Here is a 26,157-nt window from a genome sequence, read left to right as displayed (position 1 = left end):
AGGCCTCCGCAGGCACTGCACTCCTGTGGTACACAGGCATACATGCAGGCAAAAATACCCCCCAAATGAAATTATAAGCTCAAAAACCAACATAAAACCAAACCCAGCCAGCCATGGTGAGTGCATGCTGAAGAGGAAGTCATTGTGATTCAGAAGCCAGCAGAGAGGATGACACACTGGAGGCTGGGAAGACACCACACTTCAGAACACACAACTTCTACAACGTTACCTCTGTATTTTGTAAGAGGGCTGTCCCCTGAGAGGGCAACCAGAGCAGCAGCCACGGGCCGAAGCTTGAGAACACCCGATCCTGTGCTGTGGTGTACAAATGATAGACAAGTGTGAAGAGGGCAGGGTTATTTAGATGAAGTGATTATTGGATGTTTCTCACTGTTTGCTTGTTCCTATGAAGGCCTTCCAATCCAGGCCACCAATGGATATTTCATAAATGATACCATGCTGCTAGCTTCTTATGGTCTCTTCATATATTTAGAACTTGACAGAACAGGGCATTGAGTGAAAATGTTTTCCCTATTCATTTATCCATCAGTTCATTCGGTAACTATTTACTGGATGCTTTCTGTGATAAATACAGTGCCAGGGGCTGGGTGTGCAGACATGGAGTGGGGCAGTCTTACTCTCTTAGGATTCATCTGCCTGCATTCCATATAGCAAAGACGAGGATAAAATAAAAAGCATAACCGGGTGGTGGCAGCATATGCCCTTAATAACAGAACTTGGGGCGGGGGTGCAGAGGCAGGAGGATCTCTGTGAGTTCGAGGCCAGCCTGGTCTACAGAGTGAATTCCAGGACAGCCAGGGCTATGCAGAGAAACCATGTCTCAAGTAAATAAATAAATAAATAAATACATAAATAAATAAATACATAAAAAGTAAATAGTATATGCCATCTCCAAAAACACTTGGAGCTTTAGCCTAGATCCTGATTGTGGTCTACACATTAGCTGTGTAGCTTTCAGTCCTGGACAGATGATTTATCAAAGGTAGGAAGGCTGTTACAGACAAGCACACAACTGAAAATATACTCAAAGGATTAAAGTTTAAAGACACCGAAATCATGACAAGATAACTCAAGAATATATTTATCTATTACTTGTGAAGTTGGAAAATAATTTGCAAAGTAAGAAAGAAACAACTATAAGGAATTTGCATATGACTTATGCTGTGCATGCCTCCCAGAGTCATGTCATCATCATCTCATTGTCTTCTCTTCCTCCTTCTCTTCCTCTTCCTCCTCCTCTTCCTCAAACTAACCAAGAAAGGGCAGAAAAATTCCCTACCTTAGCAAAGCACACACTATACACACACACACACACGTGCCCACACACTACACACACACAAGTGCCCACACACTACACACACACATGCCCACATACTATACATACATGTGCCCACACATTGTATACACACATGTTCTCACAAAGATTTACAAACCCACCATCTCCAGAGAAGGATCTACTTTCTGAGAGAATACAAACTGTTGTCTGTGCATTGGATATCCAGATCTATCCCAGTTAAAAGCTCAACTAAGCCAAAACTTCGAAGAAAATAAATAAGAAAGGAAAAGAAAGAAATGAACAAAAAATATGCTACTGGGGTGTGAGGAACCAAGTGTAGTATATGCAATCCATCCAGCTACCCTTCCAAAGGTGGGGCCTCTGCTCTGGCATGGGAATGAGTTTGCAGAAAAGAAAGAGATCCCTGCTTCTAGCTATCTGTGAGTCATTTGTGTGACTGACAGTTGGGAAGACTTTGTTTTTACTGACTGAGTAATGAGTCAGTTAGTGACAAATAATCAAGCCAGTCTCAAGTGAACATTAGACAGAACCAAACGGCCAGTGGCCAGAGACCTTGTGGCAGCCTCCACATCCTCACCTGTCATACATGGCCATGAGAAGGCTCAGAGTGAGTTCCGGAGCTCTTGGATGCACTTGTGCTGGCTTTCCCATCCCAGTTCTCTGAAACAGCACCTGGAGCTCCTGAAAGAGCTGATGTATAGAAAGGGAGATCTCCATGTTCTCCCCAAATCGTTCACACAATAGAACTTGCTGAATCAAGGAGCTGTCCATCAAGTCCACTGCAGGAAGTGAAGGAAAGATGGAGCCTTACTTTCTGATGAGTGTAAATGTTTTCAGACACAGCAAATATCTCCTGGTGTTTAAGTGAGACTATTTCTTTTTTTTCAGCGGTGGCCATTTTTTTAAGGGAACTAAATATGCCCACTATGGACACAGATCTTCTTTGTGTGTGATTCTGCCATGAATATTCTGGCAGTCAATGTGATTTTGGAAAACTGTGTGCCATTAAGGCAGGGAAACATTATTGCTAGAACAGTTGCCTGAGTACAGTTTTATAGACTGAAGATAAAAAGAGACAGAAACTTGGCTGTGGTTCTCTGCATTTGCTTCCATCAGGTACTGGATAGAGGCTCTATGATGACGATTAGGGTTGTCACCAATCTGATTACAGGAGAAGGCCAGTTCCAGTATCCTCTCCACTATTGCTAGGAGTCTTAGTTGGGGCATCCTTGTGGGTTCCTGGAGGTTTCCCTGGCACCAAATTTCTCCTTAAACACATATTGGCTCCCTCTATCAACATCTCTGTCATTACTCTTGCACTCCATCCTGCCTGATCTCTCATGTTCCCATCCTCCTCTCCCCTTCCCTCCTCCCCTCCCACCCTTACTTTACCCAGGACATCTCAGGAGGGATTATATGAGCAACGGGGGTCAAGACCATGATGGGGCAACCCACAGAAACAGCTGACTTGAGTTTGTGGGAACTCACGAGTCTGGATGGACAGCTAGGGAGCCGGCATAGGACCAACCTAGGTCCTCTGTGTGTGGGTGACAACTGTGTAGCTTGGTCTTTTGTGGAGCCCCTAGCAGTGGGACCAGGACCTGTTCTTGATGTATGAGCTGACTTTTTGGAACCTGTGGTGGGATGCCTTGTTCAGCCTTGATGAAGAGGGGAGGAGCTTGATCCTGCCTCAACTTGATAAGCCATGTTTTGTTGATTCCCATGGGAGGCCTTACCTCATCTGAATGGAGACAGAGAGGAGTGGATGGGGGAGAGGTAGAAGGGAAGTAGGGAGGGAATGGAAGGAGAGGAGGGAGGGGAAACTATGGTTAGTATGTGAAATAAAATTAAACAGACCCTGCCTCCCAGACGATCAAAGAAAGATCAGAATAAATGATGTAATAGAAAAGAAAAAATGCAGAAACTTGAAGAATATAAATCTAAGGAAGTTGAAACTCTGTGGTGATGAAGTGGGAGAGATATTATTTTCACTGTGCCCAAGGAGGACTTAACATTGGCCTTTCCTATTTGAACACAGCTTTCCTGTCTGTTGCCTAGCTTCAGAGGATACAGTGTATTGGAATGGTGTGTACGCAATTGCCATCTTAAAAAAAACTAACAACATCCTAAAAGCAGTGTCTGAATTACCCTACTGTAGGTTTAGTCTTCGACAATGTCACTTTTTAGAAATCTTGGTTCCTTCAATATTATTATCTAGAGACAGCACTTCATAAAACCAAGGCTACTCACAAGAACAGTGGTTCATTTCTCACGGGCACATATCTATATTGCTATCATGTAAAAAGTTTACAAGGTAAGGAATGGAGAGAAGAATGAAATCGAGCTAGCCCTCTAGCTTCATGCCAACAGAGGGTGACAGACAGAATTAATAAACCCTCCCTGTACCACCTAGGAGGTGGGAATGTCAAGATCCCCAAGAGCTACTAGCATTTAAAACACTTGGGCCTGTGAAATGATAAAACGCTGTACCTCTCACTACTTCGTAAATCACCCTCACAGATAAAAGATCTACCAAGCATAATAAAACTTTTTATTTGTTTTCTGATATTGCTGTGAAAGGAAGTGTCTAAGGCAGAGGGGAGCAGGCTTCAGGAACAGGGTTTAAATACAACTGGGCCTTGGTCTGTAAACTCTTTCATCATTGATCACAAGCCCCTATCTCCTGGGCCTGGCACTTGGAATGCTGGGGGTTCCTGTCAATGGTGAGAATTCTATAGTATAGCCATGCAGATAAAAGTGCTGTTCATTAATCTCACAAGATTCAAATAGTGATAGTCCTGGATCCTCTTACTTGGAGCTCATGTGATACTTTATCTTGGTGTTTGGGATTTTTTGTTTGTTTAAAAAAATTCTGGTCCACCTTTCCTATTGCTGTCAGTGAAGCAACATATAGGTGGGTTGCTCACAATGGGTTCTCTTGACCCCCATCCTCTTATATGTTATCACCCATTTAAATGCACAGGCCCAGCCTTCCTGATCCAAGCAGGTACATGAGTAGGACAAGTTTTTATTTTTTCCCATGAATTGAACATCACACATCATCAAGATCAGATTGTCTTGAGTGTCACCAAAAAGTTATACTTACATTGGCAAAGAGTTTGCATGGATCGTAACTTGAAGGCTGTTCTATAGACAGAATTCTCAATCCTATTAAGAGCACCTGCAGAGAAAACATGAAGTATGGTGGATTGATGTTTAGCTCATTGAATATATCCCACATCATGGGAGGGAATTGGAGAGCTCCTGTAGCCTTATTTTGTGTTTGAGACAATTAGGATAGATAGTATGCTCTTCTACCTGTTAGTAAAAGTCATGTGACAGTTTCACAGCATAGCTTTTTATTGTCTCATGACAGATTTCTTGTCTGGTAAGACTGGTGATCACTCTTCACAGTTAGCGAAATTTAAGATTGCAGATAATCTCCTCATGTATTCATGTTGGTAATGCAGTTCAATAGAACCTTATAAGGAGCCGGGCCGTGGTGGCGCACACCTTTAATTCCAGCACTCGGGAGGCAGAGGCAGGTGGATCTCTGTGAGTTCGAGGCCGGACTGGACCGACAGCCTCCAAAACAATACAGAGAAATCCTGTCTCGTAAAAAAAAAAAAAGAACCTTATAAGGTCTTAAACATGAATTGCTCAATTTATTTTAGGCAGCTGAAATTGCCTGCTCAGGCTGGTTATTGATGGTGCAAGGCAGTGGTCCTCAGAATGTGGTCTCCAGCCCAGCCACATCTGCATCACCTGGGGCTGGTTACAGATGCACACCCTAACATGGCTGTAGCATGCTGTCAACACGCTTCAGGGGCAGGCACAGTACTGTGCACATGAACAAGGACTCGAAGTAGATGTGATATAAGCTAAAGTTTTAAAGTTTCCTATACAACTATACAAAATGAATTTATTGATTCTAGAACAACTGTATAAGGTCCAGGGAACTTGCAAATGACTTTTAGAAATTATCAATAGACAATAAGCTCATCTAAACATCTTGGTATCAGTTACCATGTCTTCCCTTCAAACATATGAACATATGTATAGATTAGGGTTCACAAATAGAAACAGAAAATAAAATTCAGTCTATTATCTATGCCAAATCCATTCAGTGGATACTGACTTAGTTGAAGACTCTTTTGACAAGGTCTGTCAAGGAGACCCTACCTTGTTTGCAACAGGATAGAAAGTCAAATGGTTATCCTAATGTCTGGTATTTTATTTATTTGCTTCAGATGGGTGGTTTATTACAGCATGGATATAGGATAATATTGCACTTCCTCCTCCTATTTTAGCAAGAATGTCAATATTGTTTAACATATTATCAAATTATTCATGATGTATTTTATCACATAAAGTTTACATTTGTGGTACATCTCAATTCACAGTAGTTCTATGTCAAGTATTCAAAAGTCACATGTGGTTAGAGACTGTGTATTGGCAGCTCAGCTTTAGAGAATGTTTGGGAAAGAAGCTACATGGGGTACTGACCAGGTTCCCAATTGCTGTTAATGCATCTTGCTGAACAATATCGCGTGCATCACTTGGGTTGCCTGAGTAGAGTGTAGTTAGTGAATAGAAGGTAGGGCTAAGTAATAGCTGTGTGAGAAGCACAGTCAGTTAATTGACTGAAGAGGAATAGAAATCCAGAAAGGAACATAAGAAAGAAAGCCAAAGATATTGGGAGAAACGGCAGCTGAAGTTCAAAGAAGATGAAAGTAGGCAGAGTTTTCCTGCCCTGACCACATGCTTCTATATAACCAATGCAGAGGCTTAATATTACTTATAAATGCTTGTCCAATAGCACAGGCTTGTTACTAACTAACTCTTACACTTGAGTTAACCCTCATTTCGTATCTATGCTTTGCCATATGGCTCATGGCTTGTTACCTCACTTTGTATACGTTCTGCTTGCTCTGCAGATGGCCGATGTCTCCAGACTCCCCTGACTCCGTGCTTCCTCTTACCATCATTCTCTCTGTGTCAGGCTATCTGACCCAACCTCTTCCTGCCCTGCTATCAGCCAGTCAGTAGGTGAACTTCAGAAAGCAGAGGCAAGCTATTGGTTTGATACCCACATACCACAAGAACATCGGCTATGGGCTAAAGTATCATCTGTTTATGAATTTAACTTGACTCTTGAAGTCTTTGCAAGAGTAGGCTCAAGAGAGCCATGAGAGTAGACCTCAATATGCAAAGGACTGAGTGGAGAAGAAAGGTTGAGAATTAACCCCCAATGAATAGGACTTCTAGATGACCTTTTCAAGACCTCTTAACCCAAAGGGAAAATGAGAGCTAAAATGAACAACATATAACATGAAACTGAGTTGCAGGGGCAGGAGAGATTCTAGAATATATATGTAGGCTAGGGAAGAGGGGCCAGAGATAGAGACTGTTTGCAGACTCAAAGAAGTGAAGGGAGTGGGAAGAATTTGTCATAGTCAAATCCCTTTGGAGGAGCACATGCCCATGTGGCATATCTTCACTTTTCTTCTAATAAACGATTTCCCTTAATCTGAGTTCCTGATACCCTACACGTATTAATGCCAACTGTCGTCTGTCCATTGGGAAATGAAGCCCAAGTCTACACATATTAAGGTGTGTGCATACCAATGTAAGTACACAACTTACCCCCTGAATTTTGGTTCAAGGACTCCATGTTCAAGGTATCAGGCCAACAGATGAGTTTTTCCCTGCTCGATTTCAACTTGGAAATGTGACTCAGAGCAGAAATCACTCTCCTGTCAAGGTTTGCACCTTGAGAATGAAACCAACACAAAGAAAAAGAGCCAAGATGAGTTGGGAGCACTGCTACGTGCTGATGGCTTCTGAGCACAGCACAGGCTAGTCTTTTTCACTTTAGCATCAATTAACGAACCCAGTCATATAGATTTATAATGCAAAACTTTCGTCTCAGTGTAGGAGATGAAACATGGATATGTATTAGGTGAGCTACTCTACCACTGGGCTATACCCCTCCTCCCAATCCTCCTTTGTATAATATGTTGTTTTAGAATATGTACACACTGGAGATCAGTTACACAGATCTAATCAATATGTGCTTTACCTCACACTGTTATACCTTTTGGGTGGTGAGAAGAGTTAAGATCTAGTCCCTTAGCAATTGTCACGGATGCAATGTATTGCTATCATATTGTCATCTCATTATAAAACATTTCTCTCCATGGAGTTATCAATAACACAGGGTAGAGCCTCTTTGAACACAACTTTCTGTTGCAGCTGAATATAGCTAACACTAGTGGAGAGAAGCTGGAAAGGAGAGGGTGCTCCACCGAAGGGAGTATCCCATCCCTCATTCTCCAAGAGGAAGACTAAAATAAAAAGATATGAGATGGTATCTGTTCTTGTCCGAGAGCTACTGTTTTCTTTATGAATGGGCATGCGTTCACTCCTTTAGGAGATGGTGTGCGTTTTTTTTTTCTGTCAACTTGGCATAAGCAAGAGTCATTCGCAAAGAGGGAACCTCAGTTGAGAAAACCCTCTATTAGACTGGCCTGTGGTCAAGTGTATGGGCACATTGTCTTGACTAGTGATTGACGTGCGAGGGCTCAGCCCTCTAGGGATGGTGCCACCCCCGGGAAGGTGTTTCTCAGTTGTATCAAAAAGCCAGCCAAGCAAGTGAGGTGCTCAGTAAGTCAGTAAGTAAGTAAACAGCTTTCCTCCTTGGTTTCTGCTACAGCTCTTGGAAACAAACCCTTTCCTTTCTCAAGTTTCCTTTGATCATGGTGTTTATCACAACAAGAAACAAGAGAAGAAAGGGAGTGTACAAGCTTCAGATTAATTAGAACTATGAGCAAGAGAGAAAATAATTTGTAAAATTTGGAAAGAGATGTCCTCCTGTTTTGTATTTTGAGCAACTTGTACATTGAATATTTTCTGTGGTGACAAATTTCAGTTAAATAGTTTGTAACCATGATGTTCCTTCGGGAGCAAAAGTTTTGCCTATAGCTAAGCTCTGAGCTCAAGATTGACATATTAGTTATGTTAAGGAGGAGAAGACTTGAAAATAAAACTAATTTCAGATTTAACATCAGCTGATTTCTAAGATGCAGGACATTGGGAATAAGTGGGCTACTGTGCAGGGGAAATTTTGTGGTTAGAAACACAGTTGGCCCTTTCAGTCTTTGCTAAGTGAGCCTCCAAAAGGAATGAAATAAGGAGCAATTCACTGGATTTCACTGACTCAGGCATGTGTAGCAGGAGAGTTATAGTAACATTCTTTGTTTTGCTTGTTGTTCAGGCAGCAATTGGAGAATTTAAATGGTGAAAAGGTAGTATTTCCTCAGTCATTCCTGTGTGTGTTTCAAAGACCAAGCCCTTCTAATTCGATAGGGGAGAGCTAAGGCTTCTTTAATTTTAAGGAGCAGTCCATTAAATCCATTCTACTGAGGCCCTCAAGCAACAGAATTTAACAAGCTTGCATCCTGATGAGTGCACCAAAGGTAGCACTGCCAAGAAATAAAAGAATAGAGAAAGATTTATTGTTGAGAGCCAGTAAAGAGATCATGGGAATTCTTTTCTAGCAATGTTTTCCTTTAATAAAGAAAACACGAACTTTTATTTGGGATGGGCAGAATGTCTGTAACCATCTCTATCTGTATAGCTATACAGTTGGGGGGCAGTCACATTTTTGGACATGTTGAAAGATACATTACTAACACATTTGTTTCAGAATCATCAGTCTAGAAGAAAAGGTGGCAGGAACAGTTTTTGGCATGCTTAGCCCAAGACATAGAGCACATTCTTGAAAGGTTAAAAATATACACACTTCTGAATGTGCTCATCTTGTGTAATAAAAGTGACAGTCAGGACTGCTTCTAGTCATGCTCGAATATCATCATGAAATTTTATTCCATGTTGTCAGAAGGTCCTGTGTAGACTACTGGGGAAGAATTGTCATCAACAGTCTTATTCAGCTGCAAATGCTGTATGCAACAATAGTGCCTGGCCAGGCAATATTAACCCACTGGTACCATAATGGCACATCTGTTATGGGTAACAATTGCTTTCTGATAGGATGCCTGCTTCCTGTTTCACAGGAAGAAATTCATAGTTGCTACTGTGAATCCAACTGAAAATTCCGTGTTTGGGGAGTTCAGCAAGGCACTGCTGAGCCAAGCCATCCATCTTTGCAAAGTTAGAGTATACCACAAGCCATACTCTGAATTTAACAGCTGGCTATCTATATTTGAAATTTACACATCTGTGATTCAATAGGTTAAGGATCAAAATTAGTCATAAAATTGCACCTACACAGAACACAGACTTTTTCTTTAAGTTAATTTCACAAGTAATACATAAGAACTATTTTCATGGAATGTATATTTTATTAGGCATTATACATAATCTAGGTATAATTTTTCAGTATGGGTCAGATATGCACATATATGTGCAAGTACCATGACATTTTATATGAGGATTTCAATCATTTGCAGATTTGAATCTTTAGGGACTTAGAATCAATTCTTCATAAATACCAAAGGACCGCCAACTGTGTATTGATTCAACAAGCAATGCATGATCATGAGTCAAAGACCCCTATATAAGATAGATATAGGGGTCTGCCTAAAGACTGTCATTCAAGCAAGAGACAGTACCCTAACCTCCTTAATGTCTGGTCTTTCTCAATAAACATTATACAAGCTTATTACAGAACCCAGTTTGCTCTAATTCTTTTGGGTCTCAGTGTTTCCCTGTGCTTTAAATATGTTTACTTTTTAGACAACATTTGAGAGTTGTGGAAGTCAGAAGCATCTTAGCCTCTTCCTGTAGAAGAACACACTGAGAGTAGGCATAGGAGAGCAAAAATCATTTGCAAAAGTGTGATATCCGGCGCATTTTGTTCCTCTGGAAGTCGGCAGGTTTCTGCGCCCTGCTTTCTCTCTGATGCATCAAGCGGATACAGAGAATCGGCAAACCCAGAGCCTTGCGGGTCCCCAGCTGCATCTCCTACTGAAGGGGAGGCATGGAGCTGCACAGCCATCTGGCCCATCATTCCTGTCAAGTGATGCTTTGCAGCGTCATCTGATAAAGCTATGTGGCATAACATGGCAAGCTGTGATACAATGTACCATGGAGAATGTGTGAATATCCCAGGTGACCTGCTTCCAGCCCCACCTCCTCAGGGCTCCATTATTACTTTCTGATGATAATGAGAACAAACTCAAGAAAAGGAGTAATTGCTGTATGTCTCAAGCTTCAAGCTCTGAACAAGCAGTTTTAGACGATTAAATCTATAACAACACAAGCTGTCTATATTCTTGTACATAGAAGCCATTTGAGAAACAATTTTGTCTTTAAACCATCTTTATTTTTTCTCAGTCACGTTACTGTGTTTATTTTCCACAGACACCAAGTTGAATATGGTAATATCTCTTTCAGTTTCCCATCATTAGTTTGATATCCAGTAATTCACTCACTAGGTTAGTGCTCATCAAAACATGGCCCAACAAACTCGCCAACAGTGAACATCCCCAGAAACACCAAATCACAAACTTTTTAGACAGAACCCAACATCTACCAAGCCACATGGATGCATTCTGAATTGAGAAACACTGCATTAGAGGCAGAAAAGTTGAACTGTAAACGTGTTATCATAGTGTTAGGAGGGCTCAAATTTGAAAAGGCCAAAGGTAACTTGAAACATTTACACTTGTTTTCAGTAAATAATATGATATTATAGGATTTTAAGCCAGAAACTAAGGTTAACAGTCTAGATTTGCTAAGGAAATAAGGTTGCAAATGAATTCAAAACTAAGAAGGCCATTGACCACTCCAGGGTTTACCCTGGCATTTAGAGATGTTGGAAGCAGGGGAAATAGTTCCCCCATCCATTTACCAAATATCTGTTTAGGGTAACTGGCAACCTCTCTTTCACTTTTGGGTCCATGTTAAACTGGAAATTTAACTTGATACTAAAGCATATATAGAGATATTATTTTAATGACAGAATACAAGTATTTGTGATAAGAACAGTAATTTTAAAATATTATGCTGATGCTAAGTTTTTTGTTAAATTATTCCTGGCATTTTAGAGACCAAAGATCAAATATTCTTCTTCACGTTATGGGTTTCTGCTTAAAAGTGAGATGATAATTTTAGTCATCCAGTAAATTACTTTTCACCCCCAAATTTTCCTGATCTCTACTCCGTGACTCGGAAGTCTAAAACCACATCTGTGTCCAAATTGAAAAGCCTAACAGTAAATGCTCACCTTGCTTAAGAGGGTCCATCTCATTGATTTCCCGGGATGATGTGACAGATGGCAAGACAGTCCTTGTAACTAGAAATGAACCAACATTTTCTTCGGAAGGTTTCACAGCAGAAGGATGATGGATGAGGGGCAGCCAACAGCTCGTTCACCTGTGGAGCAGTGAGCACAGCTGTTCAGGGAGACCCTCACGTGCCTTGGGGAGCAGATAAAAACAAGGAGCCCTGGGATAGCGATTCCTTTTCCAGAAAACTGGGAGTAGTTCAATTAAAGTAATACTGAGACAACTTCATTTTAAAAGTGGATTTAATTACATCGGGGAAAGTATTAAGTTTACTTGAATGATAAGCGCCAAGTATGAAGCCCTCAATTGTTTAAATTTCTGATAAAACTATACCAAATAATTCTATACATACAACTTCTAACAAATACTATCCATGTATCATACATTTACATATATAAGTGTGTATATACAGAATCCAGACCATACTTCAGTTTAGAAAAGTCAGTGGGTTAGCTCCCTGGTTAATAGTCTCATGTAATTATTTAACATAATACAGTTATTATTTAACTATATTTTTCAACAAAAAGAATGCTATGCTTGGGCTATAGAAATGACTCAAGAGTTCAGAACATTTGTTGCTCTTGCGGAGGAGGTGGGTTTGGTTCCAAGCACCCACATGGTTGTTTACAGCCATCTGGAACTCCAATTCCAGGAGATCCAACACCCTCTTCTGACCTCTGTGGGCACCAGGCATGCATGTGGTGCACATACATACATGTAGGTGAGACACTCCCACATATAAAATGAAATGAACAAATCTAAAAAGAATTTTAAAAAAGAATTATATGCTATAAGAAATATTTGTACAATTTTAATAAAAAAGGGCTTATTTGTTAGCCAGGCAGTGGTGGCATATGCCTTTAATCCCAGCATTCAGGAGGCACAGGCAGGCGGATCTCTGTGAGTTCAAGGTCAGCCCGGTCTACAGAGCAAGTTCCAAGACAGGCTTCAAAAGCTACAGAGAAACCCTGTCTTGAAAAACCAAAACCAAACAAAAAAAGAGACATATTTGTTAACATGAGCATTTAAAGACTTTTAAAAGTTCAGATGATCATTAAATTTAAATAGTATTTTCCACACCTCCAGTAAATGAATAAGTTAAAGTAAAAATCATTTGGCAGATAAATACAATTTTAAATAAAAATACATCAAAGACTGATTCTGTTCTTTCTTTAAAACACAATAGTGAGCTGGGGGAATGTAGCTCAATTGGTAGAGTACTTCTTTAGCATGCATGAAGCCCTGGGTTTAATCCCACACCATAGAAAGTGAGTATAGTGATGGATGGGTGGCCATAACTGGGATGTAGACCCAGGGATTAGAAGTTCATAGTCATCTTTGGCTACACGGTGAGCCTAGTCTGCATGACATTCTGTCTCGAGTTTTTAAAAAATGAAATGAAACTAAATAGTGGCAACCCAAGACTTGATAAGACCTAGGATGTTTTCACATATTTCAAGTAGTGTCTGTTTGGAAAGATGCAACAAGAGTTATTGCATAATATACTACAGTGTAGTATAGCAGGGCTCCCACATATGTTCCCCGAAGCCCCAGGTGGTGTGTAAAGGCAGCCTCTCATCTAGTCTGAACAGCTGGAGATGCACAAGACAGCCCCTTACCTTTCTCAGTTTCCTTCTCTGTAGCTATGACCCCAGCATTATGAAAGTATGGAAGGCTGAGGAATAGCAGATTTCCAGATATGGCATTCTCACATAGGGTTGGTTTCTCCTTCTGACTGCCCAGCAGCTGTAGCCACAACAGTGATAACTGAAGTTGCACCACTTCTAAGAGCTTCAAGAAGTACATTCATTAGTAATAAGGATCCTGAATAATTCAAGGTCACTCATTCCTCTCTGTTTCAAAGAGTCATTTCTGCATCAGCTTCAGGTAACAGAGAGGGAAGTAAAGTATCTTCCAGTGCTGTTGGGAGCATAGAGCTTGGGAAACAGTAATAAAGACCCAAACCCCAGGTGACAGCATCTTGTAAACCAACCCCCAAAGGAGTTACACAGGAATGGAATAAAAATCATTCTATTAATTCTTTGGAAAATGCAGAGTCATGCTTATACATTTTTAAAGGAACTGAATATAATACCAATCATCAGAAGGATGCTAATACTTTTTAATGAGTTCACATTTCCTCCTAAGTTATAAATATAACTTTATGTCTTATTTCTAAAGAAGTCCAGACTTAAAACTTATCTGTTTTAATCTTGTCAGGATCTTTAAAAAGTATAATTATACAAACCAAATGTATTACAATTTTACAGAAGGGAATCTTCAGGATTTTACATCTAGGGAATTAATTGTCACTTATTGCAAAACGTCTGAGGCTGACCAGGTGGCTCAGTGGGTATTTTGCATCAAGCCTGAGGAGCTGAATACTAGAACCCATGTGGAGGGAGAAGAAAACCAATTCCTACAAATTGTCGTCTATCTTACACACACACACACACACACACACACGTAAACATACATAATACACATAATACACACACCTACATAGAGACAGACAGACAGACAGACACACACACACACACACACACACACACCTGAGGGGAGACAGAGTCAGAGAGAGACAGAGAGACAGAGAGGAATAAATGAAACATAATTTCAAAATTAAACCAACACTTGAACCCAAAGCACAGGCTTGTTAGTTCATGTGCAGTAGTGTAGCTGCTGGGGAGCCAGGACACCTGAGAGTTCATGCTCCACTGTGACAGGAGGGCGAAAAGCCTCCCTGGAATGTCCTACAGTCAAGATCAGTTTGGATGAGTATGAAGCCAAGGATAAGCAGTTTGCCCTTTTGTTTTTGAAAAGCATTCATACCTCACCATTAATCTATTCAATGTAGAAACTTGAGATCTATGAAAAAATGGAAATTGATAAATGATAAGGCAAGAAAAAAGTCATTATTTGTCTGTGTCTATATAACCCATATTGATTTCCTGTGAGCAGGTAAGAAGAAAATTCAGAAAGAAAGCAAATCTATTTTGCATTAAATCTCCACCTGCCTGAGTGCAGACTTGGAGGTGAAACCTTATTTAGTTTTGCACATTCTATTAAGCCAACGTAGCAATGGAAAAAATGTCTGAATGTTTTCTTTCTAAGTGCCACCATGCTCAGATTTGAACAGATACCATGGATTGATTCTGTCAGTTAAGAATCTGTACCCATAAAAAGAGTTGTCTAAGGTCCTCAGTCAAACAAACTTAAATTAGATAGTTTTTAAATACTAGGAATGATTAAGATATACCTAAAGCAATTTTGGCAAATTGACCATTGGAAGTCTTAAACTTGGCCAGACTTCTGGACTCATTGACTTTTGTTTAGTGGAACTTTGTAGCTACTATGGCAAACCATGGTTCAAGCCCAAAGTTACATCAAAGTGCCTCCTCTTTCCTCCTGGTCCCTCTCACCACTTTCCCCTTTCCCCTTCTCTTTTTGTGAAGGGTTAGGTTATGAATCAATCCAGTTGCCATTTTACATTGAAAGCTACTGGTAAGGTATCTTTGCTAACATGGTAGTTTCTGAAAACTTTGGTTGGTAATTGACTCTCCAAATCTGAGACAGCTTCAGCAAGCAAGCAGGTAGGGTCAGTCAGGCTTCCTTTTCCATCATGACCTGCTCTAGGGGTTGGTCGTAGGGATTTCAGGTCATCCAGAATCTAGGGGATGGCTCCTCATGGCAAACAGGTACTGATGGAGGCAAACAAACAAACATTGTTCACTCCCTGTTTTAACACATAAATGTGAAGAGTGTAACTGGAAAGAGAGCAAATGGACGCCTGATATGTTATAGTTAAACCTACTTAGGCAGTCCTATATGTCAATCAAGAATTCTGCATGAATGTTTGTATATGCTGAGTCCTTTCAGAAAGAGGCTAAGTTGCATCAAATGAGCTAAAAAGTCTAAAGTTCTGAGCCCACATAGCTGTGGGCTTCAAGTCTTTGCATCTTTCAAAACAAAAGATTCTTATTGTTACAATAAATGAATATAATTAGAAGACATACCAGCTTATCAAATTCACTTTATGAAGTCAGGAAAAATTGCATGTTGAAACAAAGGATTTATGGTTCTCTCTCTCTCTCCCCCTCTTTATCTCTGTCTCTTTCCATTCATTTATGTATATGCTCACAAAAAGTTTATGGGTCAGTATTATTTATGAGGCTTTAAGAGAAAATCATAAAGAAATGGTAAGCCATGAAGTAAAGGACTATTGTACCAAAGTAGCTTTAGTTCTATGGATACAAGCAAGGGTGGCTGATATTTTGGAATTGATATTATAATATATTGGTAAGTCCAAAAAGAGATGTCTGGACGTAGGACCCATTTGTTAGTCCCTTCCCTTCCCAACCCTTGGAAACCACCAATTGTTTCTTTAGGTTTGTTCTTTCTTTCTTTTTTTTTTTTTTTGGTTTTTCGAGACAGGGTTTCTCTGTCCTGGAACTAGCCCTTGTAGACCAGGCTGGTCTCTAACTCACAGAGATCTGCCTGCCTCTGCCTCCCGAGTGTAGGTTTGTTCTTTCTAGAATTTCATGTAAATGGAATGCAGTATGTGATGCGATGTTTGTAATTAGTTTCTAAACTTTTAAAAAAATATGTGTGTATGCGTGTGTGCACATGCATGTGCACATGAGAAACGAGTTCCTATGGAAACCAGAGATGTCCTATTCTCTGGAGTTGGAATTATAGGCAGTTGTGAGTCCCAGACATAGGTGCTAGGAATTAACTCTGGTCCTCTCTAAAAAAAATACACACTCTTCCCCTGAGCCCTTAAGATCTATTCATAATTTATCAATACTTAATTTCTAAGGCAGGTATTCTATTTTTGCCTACCCTTCAAGTGCTGAACATTAAAATTGTTCTGCTTTTGCTATTATACCGCTGTTAGTAATGCTTGCTTAAGAGTTTTGAATACACATGGCTCTTCAAATTCTCTTGGTTGGTAGCCAAGTAGAATGTCTGAATTGTGTACTTTTCATGTACTTATTGGTCATTTTTCTGTCTAAAATGTCTGTTCAGAGATTTGCCTTTTTAAAATTTCTTATTGAAGTATGGGGATACATTGCAAATATTTTCTCCCGTATTTTTTTCTTTTGGTGACATCCTTAATGGTACAAAAATTAAATTTATTATTTAAAAAAAGAGATGTCTGGAAATTTCAGCAGAAATTATACAGGTATCTAGTATAAATATTATTTTATAAATTAGTTAAATTTATGTGATGCAATCCTATAAATTTGTATGCAACACAACGTTTAAGATGCATATACATTAAGAAACAGATAAATTGATCTAATATGTTTCCTCACATATTTTTGTGGCAACAAAATGTACATCTACCCTCTTAGTGATGTTTTAAAATAATTATTATAATCTCCATAAGGTTATGACCTATTGTGCAGTATGTTTCTTAGACTTAACTTTTCCAGTTTAGCCAAAGTTGCATGCCCCTGAACTAACATCTTCACAACCCTAGAGATTTTGACCCTACTCTCTACTTTAGTTGCACAAAAATCTACATATAAATGAGATCACACAGTATTTGGCTCTATGTGCCTGGTTTTATGTTATGTAAAAATGTTCTGTAGGTTCACCAACATTGTTGAAATGACACAACTTCCCTTTTGAAAAGGCCAAAGAGTATCACCTTGTTACTCACTGACACTTAACTGCTGTGGATCATGCTATTAAACATGGAAGTGCAGACAGACATCTCTTATGTGTTCACTTCCTTTCCTTTGCATATGTAATTATTAGTGACAGTGCTGACTCATATAGTAGTTTCATTTTAAATTTATTTTCCTTTTTCATTTTTATGTGCATGTGTATGTGTATGTGTGTGTGTTGTTAGACATACATGTGCATGTTTCTATGTACATTTATGTGTGTGTAGGGAGGTATGCCTGCAGATGTATCTATGTACATGTGAATGCATGTGTGCATGTATGTGTGAGTGCTTGCACATGTGTGTAGGTATGTATGTATGCGTGTGTATCTATGTGCATGTGTGCATGCCTGCATGTGTGTGTGTGCGTATAGGTAGGAATGCACACACATGTATCTATGTGCATGTGAAGACCCCTGCTTGATGTTGGGAATTCATTAAGGCAAGATCTCTCAGTCAAAACCAGAACTCACTGACATGGGTAGTTTTGCTAGGCACCTTGCTGTAGAAATCTCTTGTCACTACATATTTATGAAAGTTTCTTGTCATCCAAACTCTGACAGTCCTTGTGCTTGAATGGAAAGTGCTTTAACCATTGAGTCATATCTCCAGCCCCTATTTTTATTTTTCTTGAGCAAGCTCCATACTAGTTTTCATAATGGATGTCCTAATTTATGTTCTTATCAACGGAGTAAAACTCTTTCTTTTCCTTAGATCCCACAGAGGCTTTATATCTCTTATTTTAGGTTAATGGCCATCTCAACAGGAGCAAGACCACAGAGGAAGACCAATGCGAAAGAAAGAAATTACAATGTCCAGCCATGTGTGAGTGTCATGGACCTGTTGCAACCTTGCTGGGGTATTGTGAGTTGTGAAAGTGTTGGTTTCATTGCCAGGACTGAATGCAATATCACATCCATGTCATTCATGTAACAATTTAAAATCATTTTATACAGATTGTCAATATTTAAAATTAATTTTAAGTTAGCATACAAGGTGGAAAACTTCATTAAGATATTTTCATACACACATATATATATCACTATGTTTTGTTATTATTATTTTTCATACCTTCCTCTATTGCCTTCTCCGTTCACTTTGACCCCACATGGTAGCCCCCTTCCTCCTGTCAAATAGTCATCTCCTCTGCTGTCTTGTCATTGCATTAGCTGCTTCTCCTCCCTCCCTCTCTCTCTTGTAGGACATTTTCCTCCCATCTCCTGCTCCCTTTTCTAACTTCATAACTTACTTATACACATATATTCAAATCCAGATTACATATATGAGGGAAAATATGAAATATTTGACTTCCTAATCCCACTTTATCTTGCTTCACATAACCATTCCAGTTCCATCTACTTTTCCTGCAAATGTCATGATTTTATTTTTTCTTTGTGGTTGAATAAACTCCACTGCATATACAAACTAAATAGTCTTTATTCATTTTCAGAGCCCTGGACCAATTCCTTATTTTGGTTTTTGTAAATAGTGCTGCAGTCAACATGGATATGCCAATATCTCTCAGGTATGTTGATTTAGAGTCCTTTGGGCAAATCCCCAAGAGTGATATAACAGAACCACACAGTAGCTCTATGTTTAGTTGCCCCCCTCACTGGGACTTCCACACTAATATCCATAGTGGAGGAACTAATTTACAGTTCTATCAGCAGTGTATAATGTTCCTCTTTCCATGTTTTATCATGAGTATTTGTTATTTCTAATGGTTGTCATTATGACTGAGACAAGATGGAATCTCAGTGTACTTCTGTTTTGCATTTCTCTGATGGCTAATTATGTTGAACATTTTTAAATGTTTGTGGGCCATTTATACTTCATATTTTAAGAACTGTTCTTTTTATTAGCCCATTCACTGATTGGGCTGCTTGCTTTGTTGATATTTAGCTCTTAGAGTTTTTAATATATTCTAGACATTAACTTTCTCTCAGGTAGTAGAGATTTCCCCCTGTTCTATGGGTTATTTCTTTTACTAAATAATTGTTTCTTTGTTGTTTAGAACCTTTGGAATTTTATGCAATACCATTTGTCAATTCTAGATTTTACCTTGAGCTGTTAGAATGTCCTTGCCCATGTTTGTATCTTGCAGTGTTTTCCTCTAACAATTTCAGGCTTAATGTCTCACATTAAGGACTTGACACATTTTGAATTATCTTTTGTACATACGGATATTCTTTCCTGACAACATTTCTTGAAGAAACTGTCTCTTATCCAGTATATGCTTTTGATACCTTTGCCAAGAATCAGGTAGCTGTGACTGTGTGGTTTTATTCCTTTAGTCCTATACTCGTGTGTGTGTGTGTGTGTGTGTGTGTGTGTGTGTGTGTGTGTGTGTGTGTGTAGGTGTGTAGGTACATGACTTGTAGCCACCAAAACTGTGGTGAATTTTTAAGGCTGAAGGTTCAAATAGTGCAGTTACTGTTGCTGTAGTTTCTTGTCCCACCAGATCCAGCCACTTCAGCCCCAAATGAACACAAAGAGACACTACATTAATTATAAAACTATTGGCCAATAGCTAGGGCTTCTTATTGGCTAACTCTGTCTTAGTTATTAACCCATTTCTATTAGTCTAAGTATTTCCATGTGGTCTTGGTTTACTGGGACCTGTTACTCCTTTTGCAGCTACATGACGGCTTCTGATGGCACCTCTCAGCGTTCTCCTCATCTCTTAGCCTCGCCTATCTTCCTGCTTCTACTGGATACTGGCCAAACAGTGTTTTATTCATCAACCAATAAGAGAAATATGTATACAGAAGGACATCCTCCATCAAGTTACAGCTCTAATGAGGATTTTCATGCCTGTATCATATCATGGCAGATGGTACTATGAAGGGAGGAACATAAAGGGGGGAGGGATTACCTAGTAAGACAGGAAGCCACACTAGATATAAATCTTGGGGTTTTTATAATTAGTTTAGAGTCCCACAGAACTACCTTAATCTTTTCTGAGAGCAGTGATTTCAATGACCCCACACCTGGGGTCCAATGCTTAAACTCTCATCAGTTATAAACACTGCCACATAGGAAACAAACGAACCTTTGAGGGATAAAACCAGGTCAGATACCCAGTGTGGTGGCTTGAATGAGAATGGCCCCTATAGACTTACATGTTTGAATACTTGGTCCATAGTTGGTGGAACTGTTTAGGAAGGATTAGAAGGAGTGGCTTTGTTGGAGGAGATGTTTCACTGGGGTGCACTTTGAGGTTTTAAAAGCTCACACTATTCCTAGTTAGCTCTGTCTGCCTGCCTCATGCTTGTGGAATCAAAATGTATGCCTCAGATACTGCTCCAGGGCCATGACTGCCTGCCTATTTTCCCACTCTCCATTATTATGGTCATGGACTCGCCCTCTGAATTGTAAGCCCTAAGCTTTATTCTGTAAGTGTCTTTGGTCATATTGTCTTATTACAGCAATGAAAAAGTAACTAGGAAACACAGCAAGTACTGAGAACTCAGTATAAGATTTTGCAAACACAGACACAATCATGGATGTATATGAAAACTGATTTGGTAGCATTGTTTGAGAGTGACTAATGTATATTGTCCTTGGACAGGATGCGTTAGAATTTGTGGCCTCTTTTCCAGACTGAGGTAGCATACTTACAGGAAGAGAGGAACCTGAGTGCATTCCTCAAAACCATGGTTTGTGGCACCTGTAGTAAAGACCATGCGTCTCTGTATCAGCAAAATGAGAGACTTGTGATTAGATATCAGTCTGGGCTCCTAATTTCTGCCCAGAAAAAAGTTAATGAGAGGGGCAGAGCAGATGCTCACATTGGGAGGTTACCAGTTTACTGCCAGCAGCTCAGCTGCAAGCTTGGGTAACCTTTCCGTGTCCTCTGCAGCCCGAGAAAGCCTGCAGCTCTGGGCCAGTACCATCTCAGAATTAAAGAGGTTCACTATGAGGCCAGAAAATGAACAGGTTGATGGGTACACATGACCTTTCTTCACTTGTATCTCATGGAGGCTCACAAGTCTATCTCCATTTAATAAAAAGCGTTATTAATCCAGAAGGCTGTTAAACTTAAGGAGACCCCAATAACACGGATTTGTGGGACCCAAGGAAAGGAAGATGTTATGCAAGAAGCTGAGGTGCCATCAGGTAGTGAAGACTAATTGGATGGCAAAGGCATTAAGAAATCCTAAAATGATTTACCAGATTGGATAAGAATCCTGTGGCCAGAACATGAAATCCAGACAAAGGAGTCTGAGGTACAGGTATGCGTGGCATGAATTCAAGGAATGGCTGGTTTAGTTGACCTCCCAGCTCACCTAGGACAGTGGCCCTCAAAATGTGCTCCCCAGAGCAATAGAAGCATCTGGAAATATATGAAAATGCAAACTCTCAGGCTCCACCCGAAACCACTGCTTATTATAAATCCATCCATCTTTGTTGGTCTGTTTCCTTTTTGGCTGAAAAGTGGTTTCATGTAGCCAGGCTGTGTTTGAACCTGCTTTGTAGCTGTGCTTTGATTTTCCTGCCTCTACCTACTAAGTGCTGGGGTTACAGGTGAGTGTCACCATGTCTAGCTTGCAGTCAAACTGGTGAGTTCAATGTAAAACAAAACAAAACAACAACAAAAATTACTGGTATGGGATGGATGTATCTTGATGATATTTACTGTCTGCCCAGCCAGCCTAGGACAGTGGTCTTCAGAGTACCCTACTCAGAGCGATAGCAGCACCTGGATTGGGGAAATTGTTAAGAACTTGAGACAATTCATGTTTTAAGCCTGTGTGACTAGGGTTATTGACTTTTAAAAATTATTTAAATGCATTTTTAAAATTCCTCTAAATCACACAGTTGGAAACTATTTCCCTATCAAGTTAAATAGATGCATATATAGCTCTATACAGAAGTAATCTATAAGTAATAGAAAGCCCCATACTAACAGGAGTTTTAGCCACAGAGTTTAGCAATTCACCAAAGTTTAGAATTGGTCTTGGGTTTATTGAAAGGCTTTTTGAGCTGATCTTGACCAGAATTTCCCTACATTTTGCATTGCTTATTATTATCATTTTATTATTCTACTGATGTTTCCTCTCATATTCACAAATAGCTGCTAATAATGTAGGCATTGCATCTTGATAGGATAGCCTTGTAGGAAGTAAAGAAGTACAGACCTTCCCCCTCCCCAGACTTTGAGAAGGCTTGTCCTTATATAACATTGCTTAAAACCAGATCATATGCCAAGCAATCCAACTTAAAAAATGGGGTACAGATCTAAACAGAGAACTATCAACAGAGGAATCTCAAATGGTCAAAGGACACTTGGAAATGCTTAATATTCTTAGTCATCAGAGAAATAAAAATCAAACAACTCTGAGATACCATCTTAATACCTGTCAGAATGGCCAAGATCAAAAACACTGATGACAGTTTATGCTGGAGAGGATGTGGAGTAAAGGGAACACTCCTCCATTGCTGGTGGGAGTGCAAATTTGTACAGCCACTTTGGCAATCAATATGGTGGTTTCTCAGAAAACTGGAAATCAGTCTTCCACAAGACCTAGCAATTCCACTCTTGGGCATATGCCCAAAAATGCACACTCATACAAGGACGTTTGCTCAACTATGTCCATAGCAGCATTATTTGTAATAGCCAGAACCTGGAAACAACCTAGATGCTCCTCAACTGAAGAGTGGATAAAGAAAATGTGGTACATTTACACAATGGGGTACTACTTAGAGGTTTAAAACAAAACAAAACAATGACATCTTGAAATTTGCAGGCAAATGGATGAAACTAGAAAAAAAATCTTGAATGAAGTAACCTAGACCCAAAATATAACATGTACTCACTCATAAATCTATATTAGACATAAAGCAAAGGATAGGCAACATATTGTCCACAACCCCAGGAAACCTAGGTAACAGGGAGGACCATAGGAAGGGGAAATAAACAAGATCTCCTGAGTAAATTGTGAGTGTGCGGGGTGTGGATGAATGTGCAATGGGAGAGGAGAGGAGGGAAGAGGAGTGGGGAAGATGTATATCTCAATAAAAACTGGTTCAAAAATAAGCAAATATTAAAAATAAAAAAATTGGGTCATATGACTACCTCTAGACCAATTGCTGTCAAGCAGGAACATTACACACATAGCCTGGTGTTGAGCTCATTGGTTATTTTAGCAAAACCAGAATTTTATTAGCTAAGAGGATGGAGGCAGAACTCTGAGGAGAGTAACTAGAAGTTCCTTATAAAGGTCAAAGGCTTTGACCACTGGGCTCAGTAATTAGTACTTCGACATGTTCTAGCTTTTCTATTGAATATCCTTCTCTGGTGCCCTTACTGTGTCAGCTTTAACAACACCGAGAAAATTGTATTTAATAATATTGCATTAATGCTCTTTCTGATGGCAAAAATCAGATGTGAGATTTCCCAAGTTGGCCTATTATAGATTAGGCTACTCTAACAACTAGGCATCAGTCAAAAAACTGGATCTCCCTGAAGGGTGAAGTGAAGCATTACCTTTGAATAAGTAGCAAATATTAACACTTTCCTCCCAGTATAATTCATCACTTATAATTGGGGCAAATGTGTGGTAATATACAGTGATTTCATACTCAGGCTAGGAATGTGGATGACTGAACCCGTAAGAGGAGAAATCTCTGCCTTTGCTTCTCTCTAACTCCATGGGTACTCATCAGTAGGAGAAGCAGCTAATTATTTGACTGTACAGAGTTTACTATCACGGAGGTGGGGACAATCAATGAATATCTGGGCCACTACACTGGAAGATGGTGTGTGTCTATGGTTGTATTAACTGTTCCAGCCCCTCCACCTTGTAATGTATGCTAAGTCAGTCAAATAATTGATTTAACGGGATGCAGGAAGATGTTTTACTTTGACCCAAGACACATTTTCTTGGCCCCAGATTCATTTCTCAGTATTATTCAGTTTTACCAGGGATGAGCTCCACGTGTTAAGGGATAACATGCATACACCCTCATGTGAAACATTCATCTAATTGTTGTTCTTTGTGGTCACCCTATTTTGGCTGAGTACCCCATGTGGAGAAGTGAGAGACATGGTAGGATGGATCACAAACCAGGTAAAGTGCTGATTTTGGAAGCAAGCAAGTCAGTTGTCTTTTGAAATTGTACATTTATTATCATGGTATGGAAGCCAGGGAGAAGCATCTGAAACATCCCAAATTTCCAGACAGAAATTTGTACCTTAAAAGCTACTTTTGCAAAGAGCACAGAAGGCTGAAATGTTTTACCAGACTCCTGGGCTTTAATGGGTTCCTAAGCAGCATTTGTACAAGGTCCTCTGAATGTTGAAAATGTATGAGAACATATCTCTTTATGGAGGGGGAGCAGAAGGGGATGGAAAGACAGGAGAGGAGAGGAAAGGAGAGTAGAGGAGAGGAGAGGAGAAGAGGGGAGAGGAGAGGAGAGCAGAGGAGAGGAGAGGAAAGGAAAAAGAGAATAAGTGGATGAATATGTTCTTTTTAGTTTTCGCTCAATCAGCTGAGGTGCATTGTTAAGGACATGTGAACCAACTTGGTCTTTGTGTCTATCTTAAGAATGACAGGTGGAAGCAGGGCAAAATGATACACACCATTAATCCCAGTATTGAGAGGCAGCTGTGACTTTGAGGCCAGCATGGTCTGTATAGTGAGTACCAGTATGACCAGGTGGAAGAAAACAGGTTATATCCAGGCAAAGATGTAATGATTGACAGCACTATGTTGAGGTATTTAAAACAGCGATTAACATCCATTTATTTTTGAGGACATGCAATGATCAACAAAAATGGCATTGGACACTGGCAGCACTGGGACTTTTGGGCTGTTACTCCTAGATAAATCCAGACACTCAGGGGTCTTTATTTCTTACACTTTCAATTCCTTTATATTTGATCTGGTTGGAAGTACTGGAGATCCTCGGTTTTTCCCTCAGAGTCTGTAAAGGGAAGAAAACATGGAAAGATGTAACGATCTCTAAAACGCACCAGTAACTTCTGTTTATATTACCTCTTACCTTTGTTCCCCTCTTCTGCCATTCACCAGATTACCACATTAAGTTTGGTTCAGTGACTGAGAGGAGGCATGTGTGGGACAGATTCCATGGCGAGAGGAAGCTACCAGACCCTCATTAACCATTTACACATGGTAGTGTGAGTTCTGGCTTCCTTCCTGACCTGGCTATTTCTGTGTATGAGTCACCCTCCCTTTGCTTCTCGTTCTGAACTGTGCACGCTGCTACAGTCTCCTCACTTTCATCACTGGGCCTTGCCTCTCCTCAGTGCACCAATTCTATTTCTCCTCAGCCAGCTCATTCCAACACCCATCATGTCTGCATGTCAGAATACAAAGTGCCCTGGGTTCTGTTTACTGGATGCATGAGTACAAGGGGAGGTCTGAGTGAACGTTTTGATTGGCCAGCCACATATCTACTTGTTTTCATAAGAAACAGGAAGAACTCAGTTAAATACTTCAGCAAAGGGAACTCACAAGGCTGAACACATCTCCTAGCTTATTCTATAGTTCATCCTGGGCAAAGAATAGCACCCCTTGCCATAGTAGCTTTGGTTGTTAAAGTGGAGAGGTTCCAGGGAAGCGAGTAGACCATGCTAAATCTCTGTACGGTGCTGTTACTGGCAATTGTTGGGAGAGAAATATTTTGTGTGGAACCTTGACCATCTACTAACAATTCTATTTGTGGAAAAAGAAGAACTTATGCTTTGTCTACCACTTGCTGTTTGTGGTTTAAAAGTTTGTATAACATTTTGGAGGCGAGCCAATGACTCAGATCTGAAAACTCCTCTGCAGTAAGTAGAGAGTCAAAAGAATCGGTGTTTGAAGCATGTCAACCGCCTTGGCCATTCTCCT

General features: G+C 39.9%; 2 protein-coding genes across 3 annotated transcripts in view; both read right to left on the bottom strand.

The window, feature by feature from the left end:
• The window catches only part of Dytn (dystrotelin), a 62,134-nt gene extending 50,548 nt beyond the window's left edge, over positions 1-11,586 (bottom strand). Inside the window, exons 1-4 of the mRNA XM_040752800.1 lie at positions 11,568-11,586; positions 4,425-4,499; positions 1,896-2,097; positions 230-315 (exon numbers count right to left, since the gene is read on the bottom strand). Of these exons, the coding sequence (XP_040608734.1) occupies positions 230-315; positions 1,896-2,097; positions 4,425-4,499; positions 11,568-11,586 (382 nt within the window). The remainder of the gene's footprint in view (positions 1-229; positions 316-1,895; positions 2,098-4,424; positions 4,500-11,567) is intronic.
• Positions 11,587-25,014: 13,428 nt separating this feature from the next.
• Positions 25,015-26,157, bottom strand: part of Mdh1b (malate dehydrogenase 1B) — a 39,887-nt gene continuing 38,744 nt past the window's right edge. For both annotated transcript variants that reach the window (XM_013113663.3, XM_040753454.1), the window contains one exon: positions 25,015-25,228. In XM_013113663.3, coding sequence (XP_012969117.1) covers positions 25,176-25,228 — 53 coding nt within the window. In that variant the 3' untranslated portion in view covers positions 25,015-25,175. The remainder of the gene's footprint in view (positions 25,229-26,157) is intronic.

Source organism: Mesocricetus auratus, unplaced genomic scaffold (assembly GCF_017639785.1).
Source record: "Mesocricetus auratus isolate SY011 unplaced genomic scaffold, BCM_Maur_2.0 Super-Scaffold_100010, whole genome shotgun sequence".
Taxonomy (NCBI): Eukaryota; Metazoa; Chordata; class Mammalia; order Rodentia; family Cricetidae; genus Mesocricetus; species Mesocricetus auratus.
Note: the sequence above shows the minus strand (reverse complement) of the source record. Positions and strands in the feature narration are given on the sequence as shown.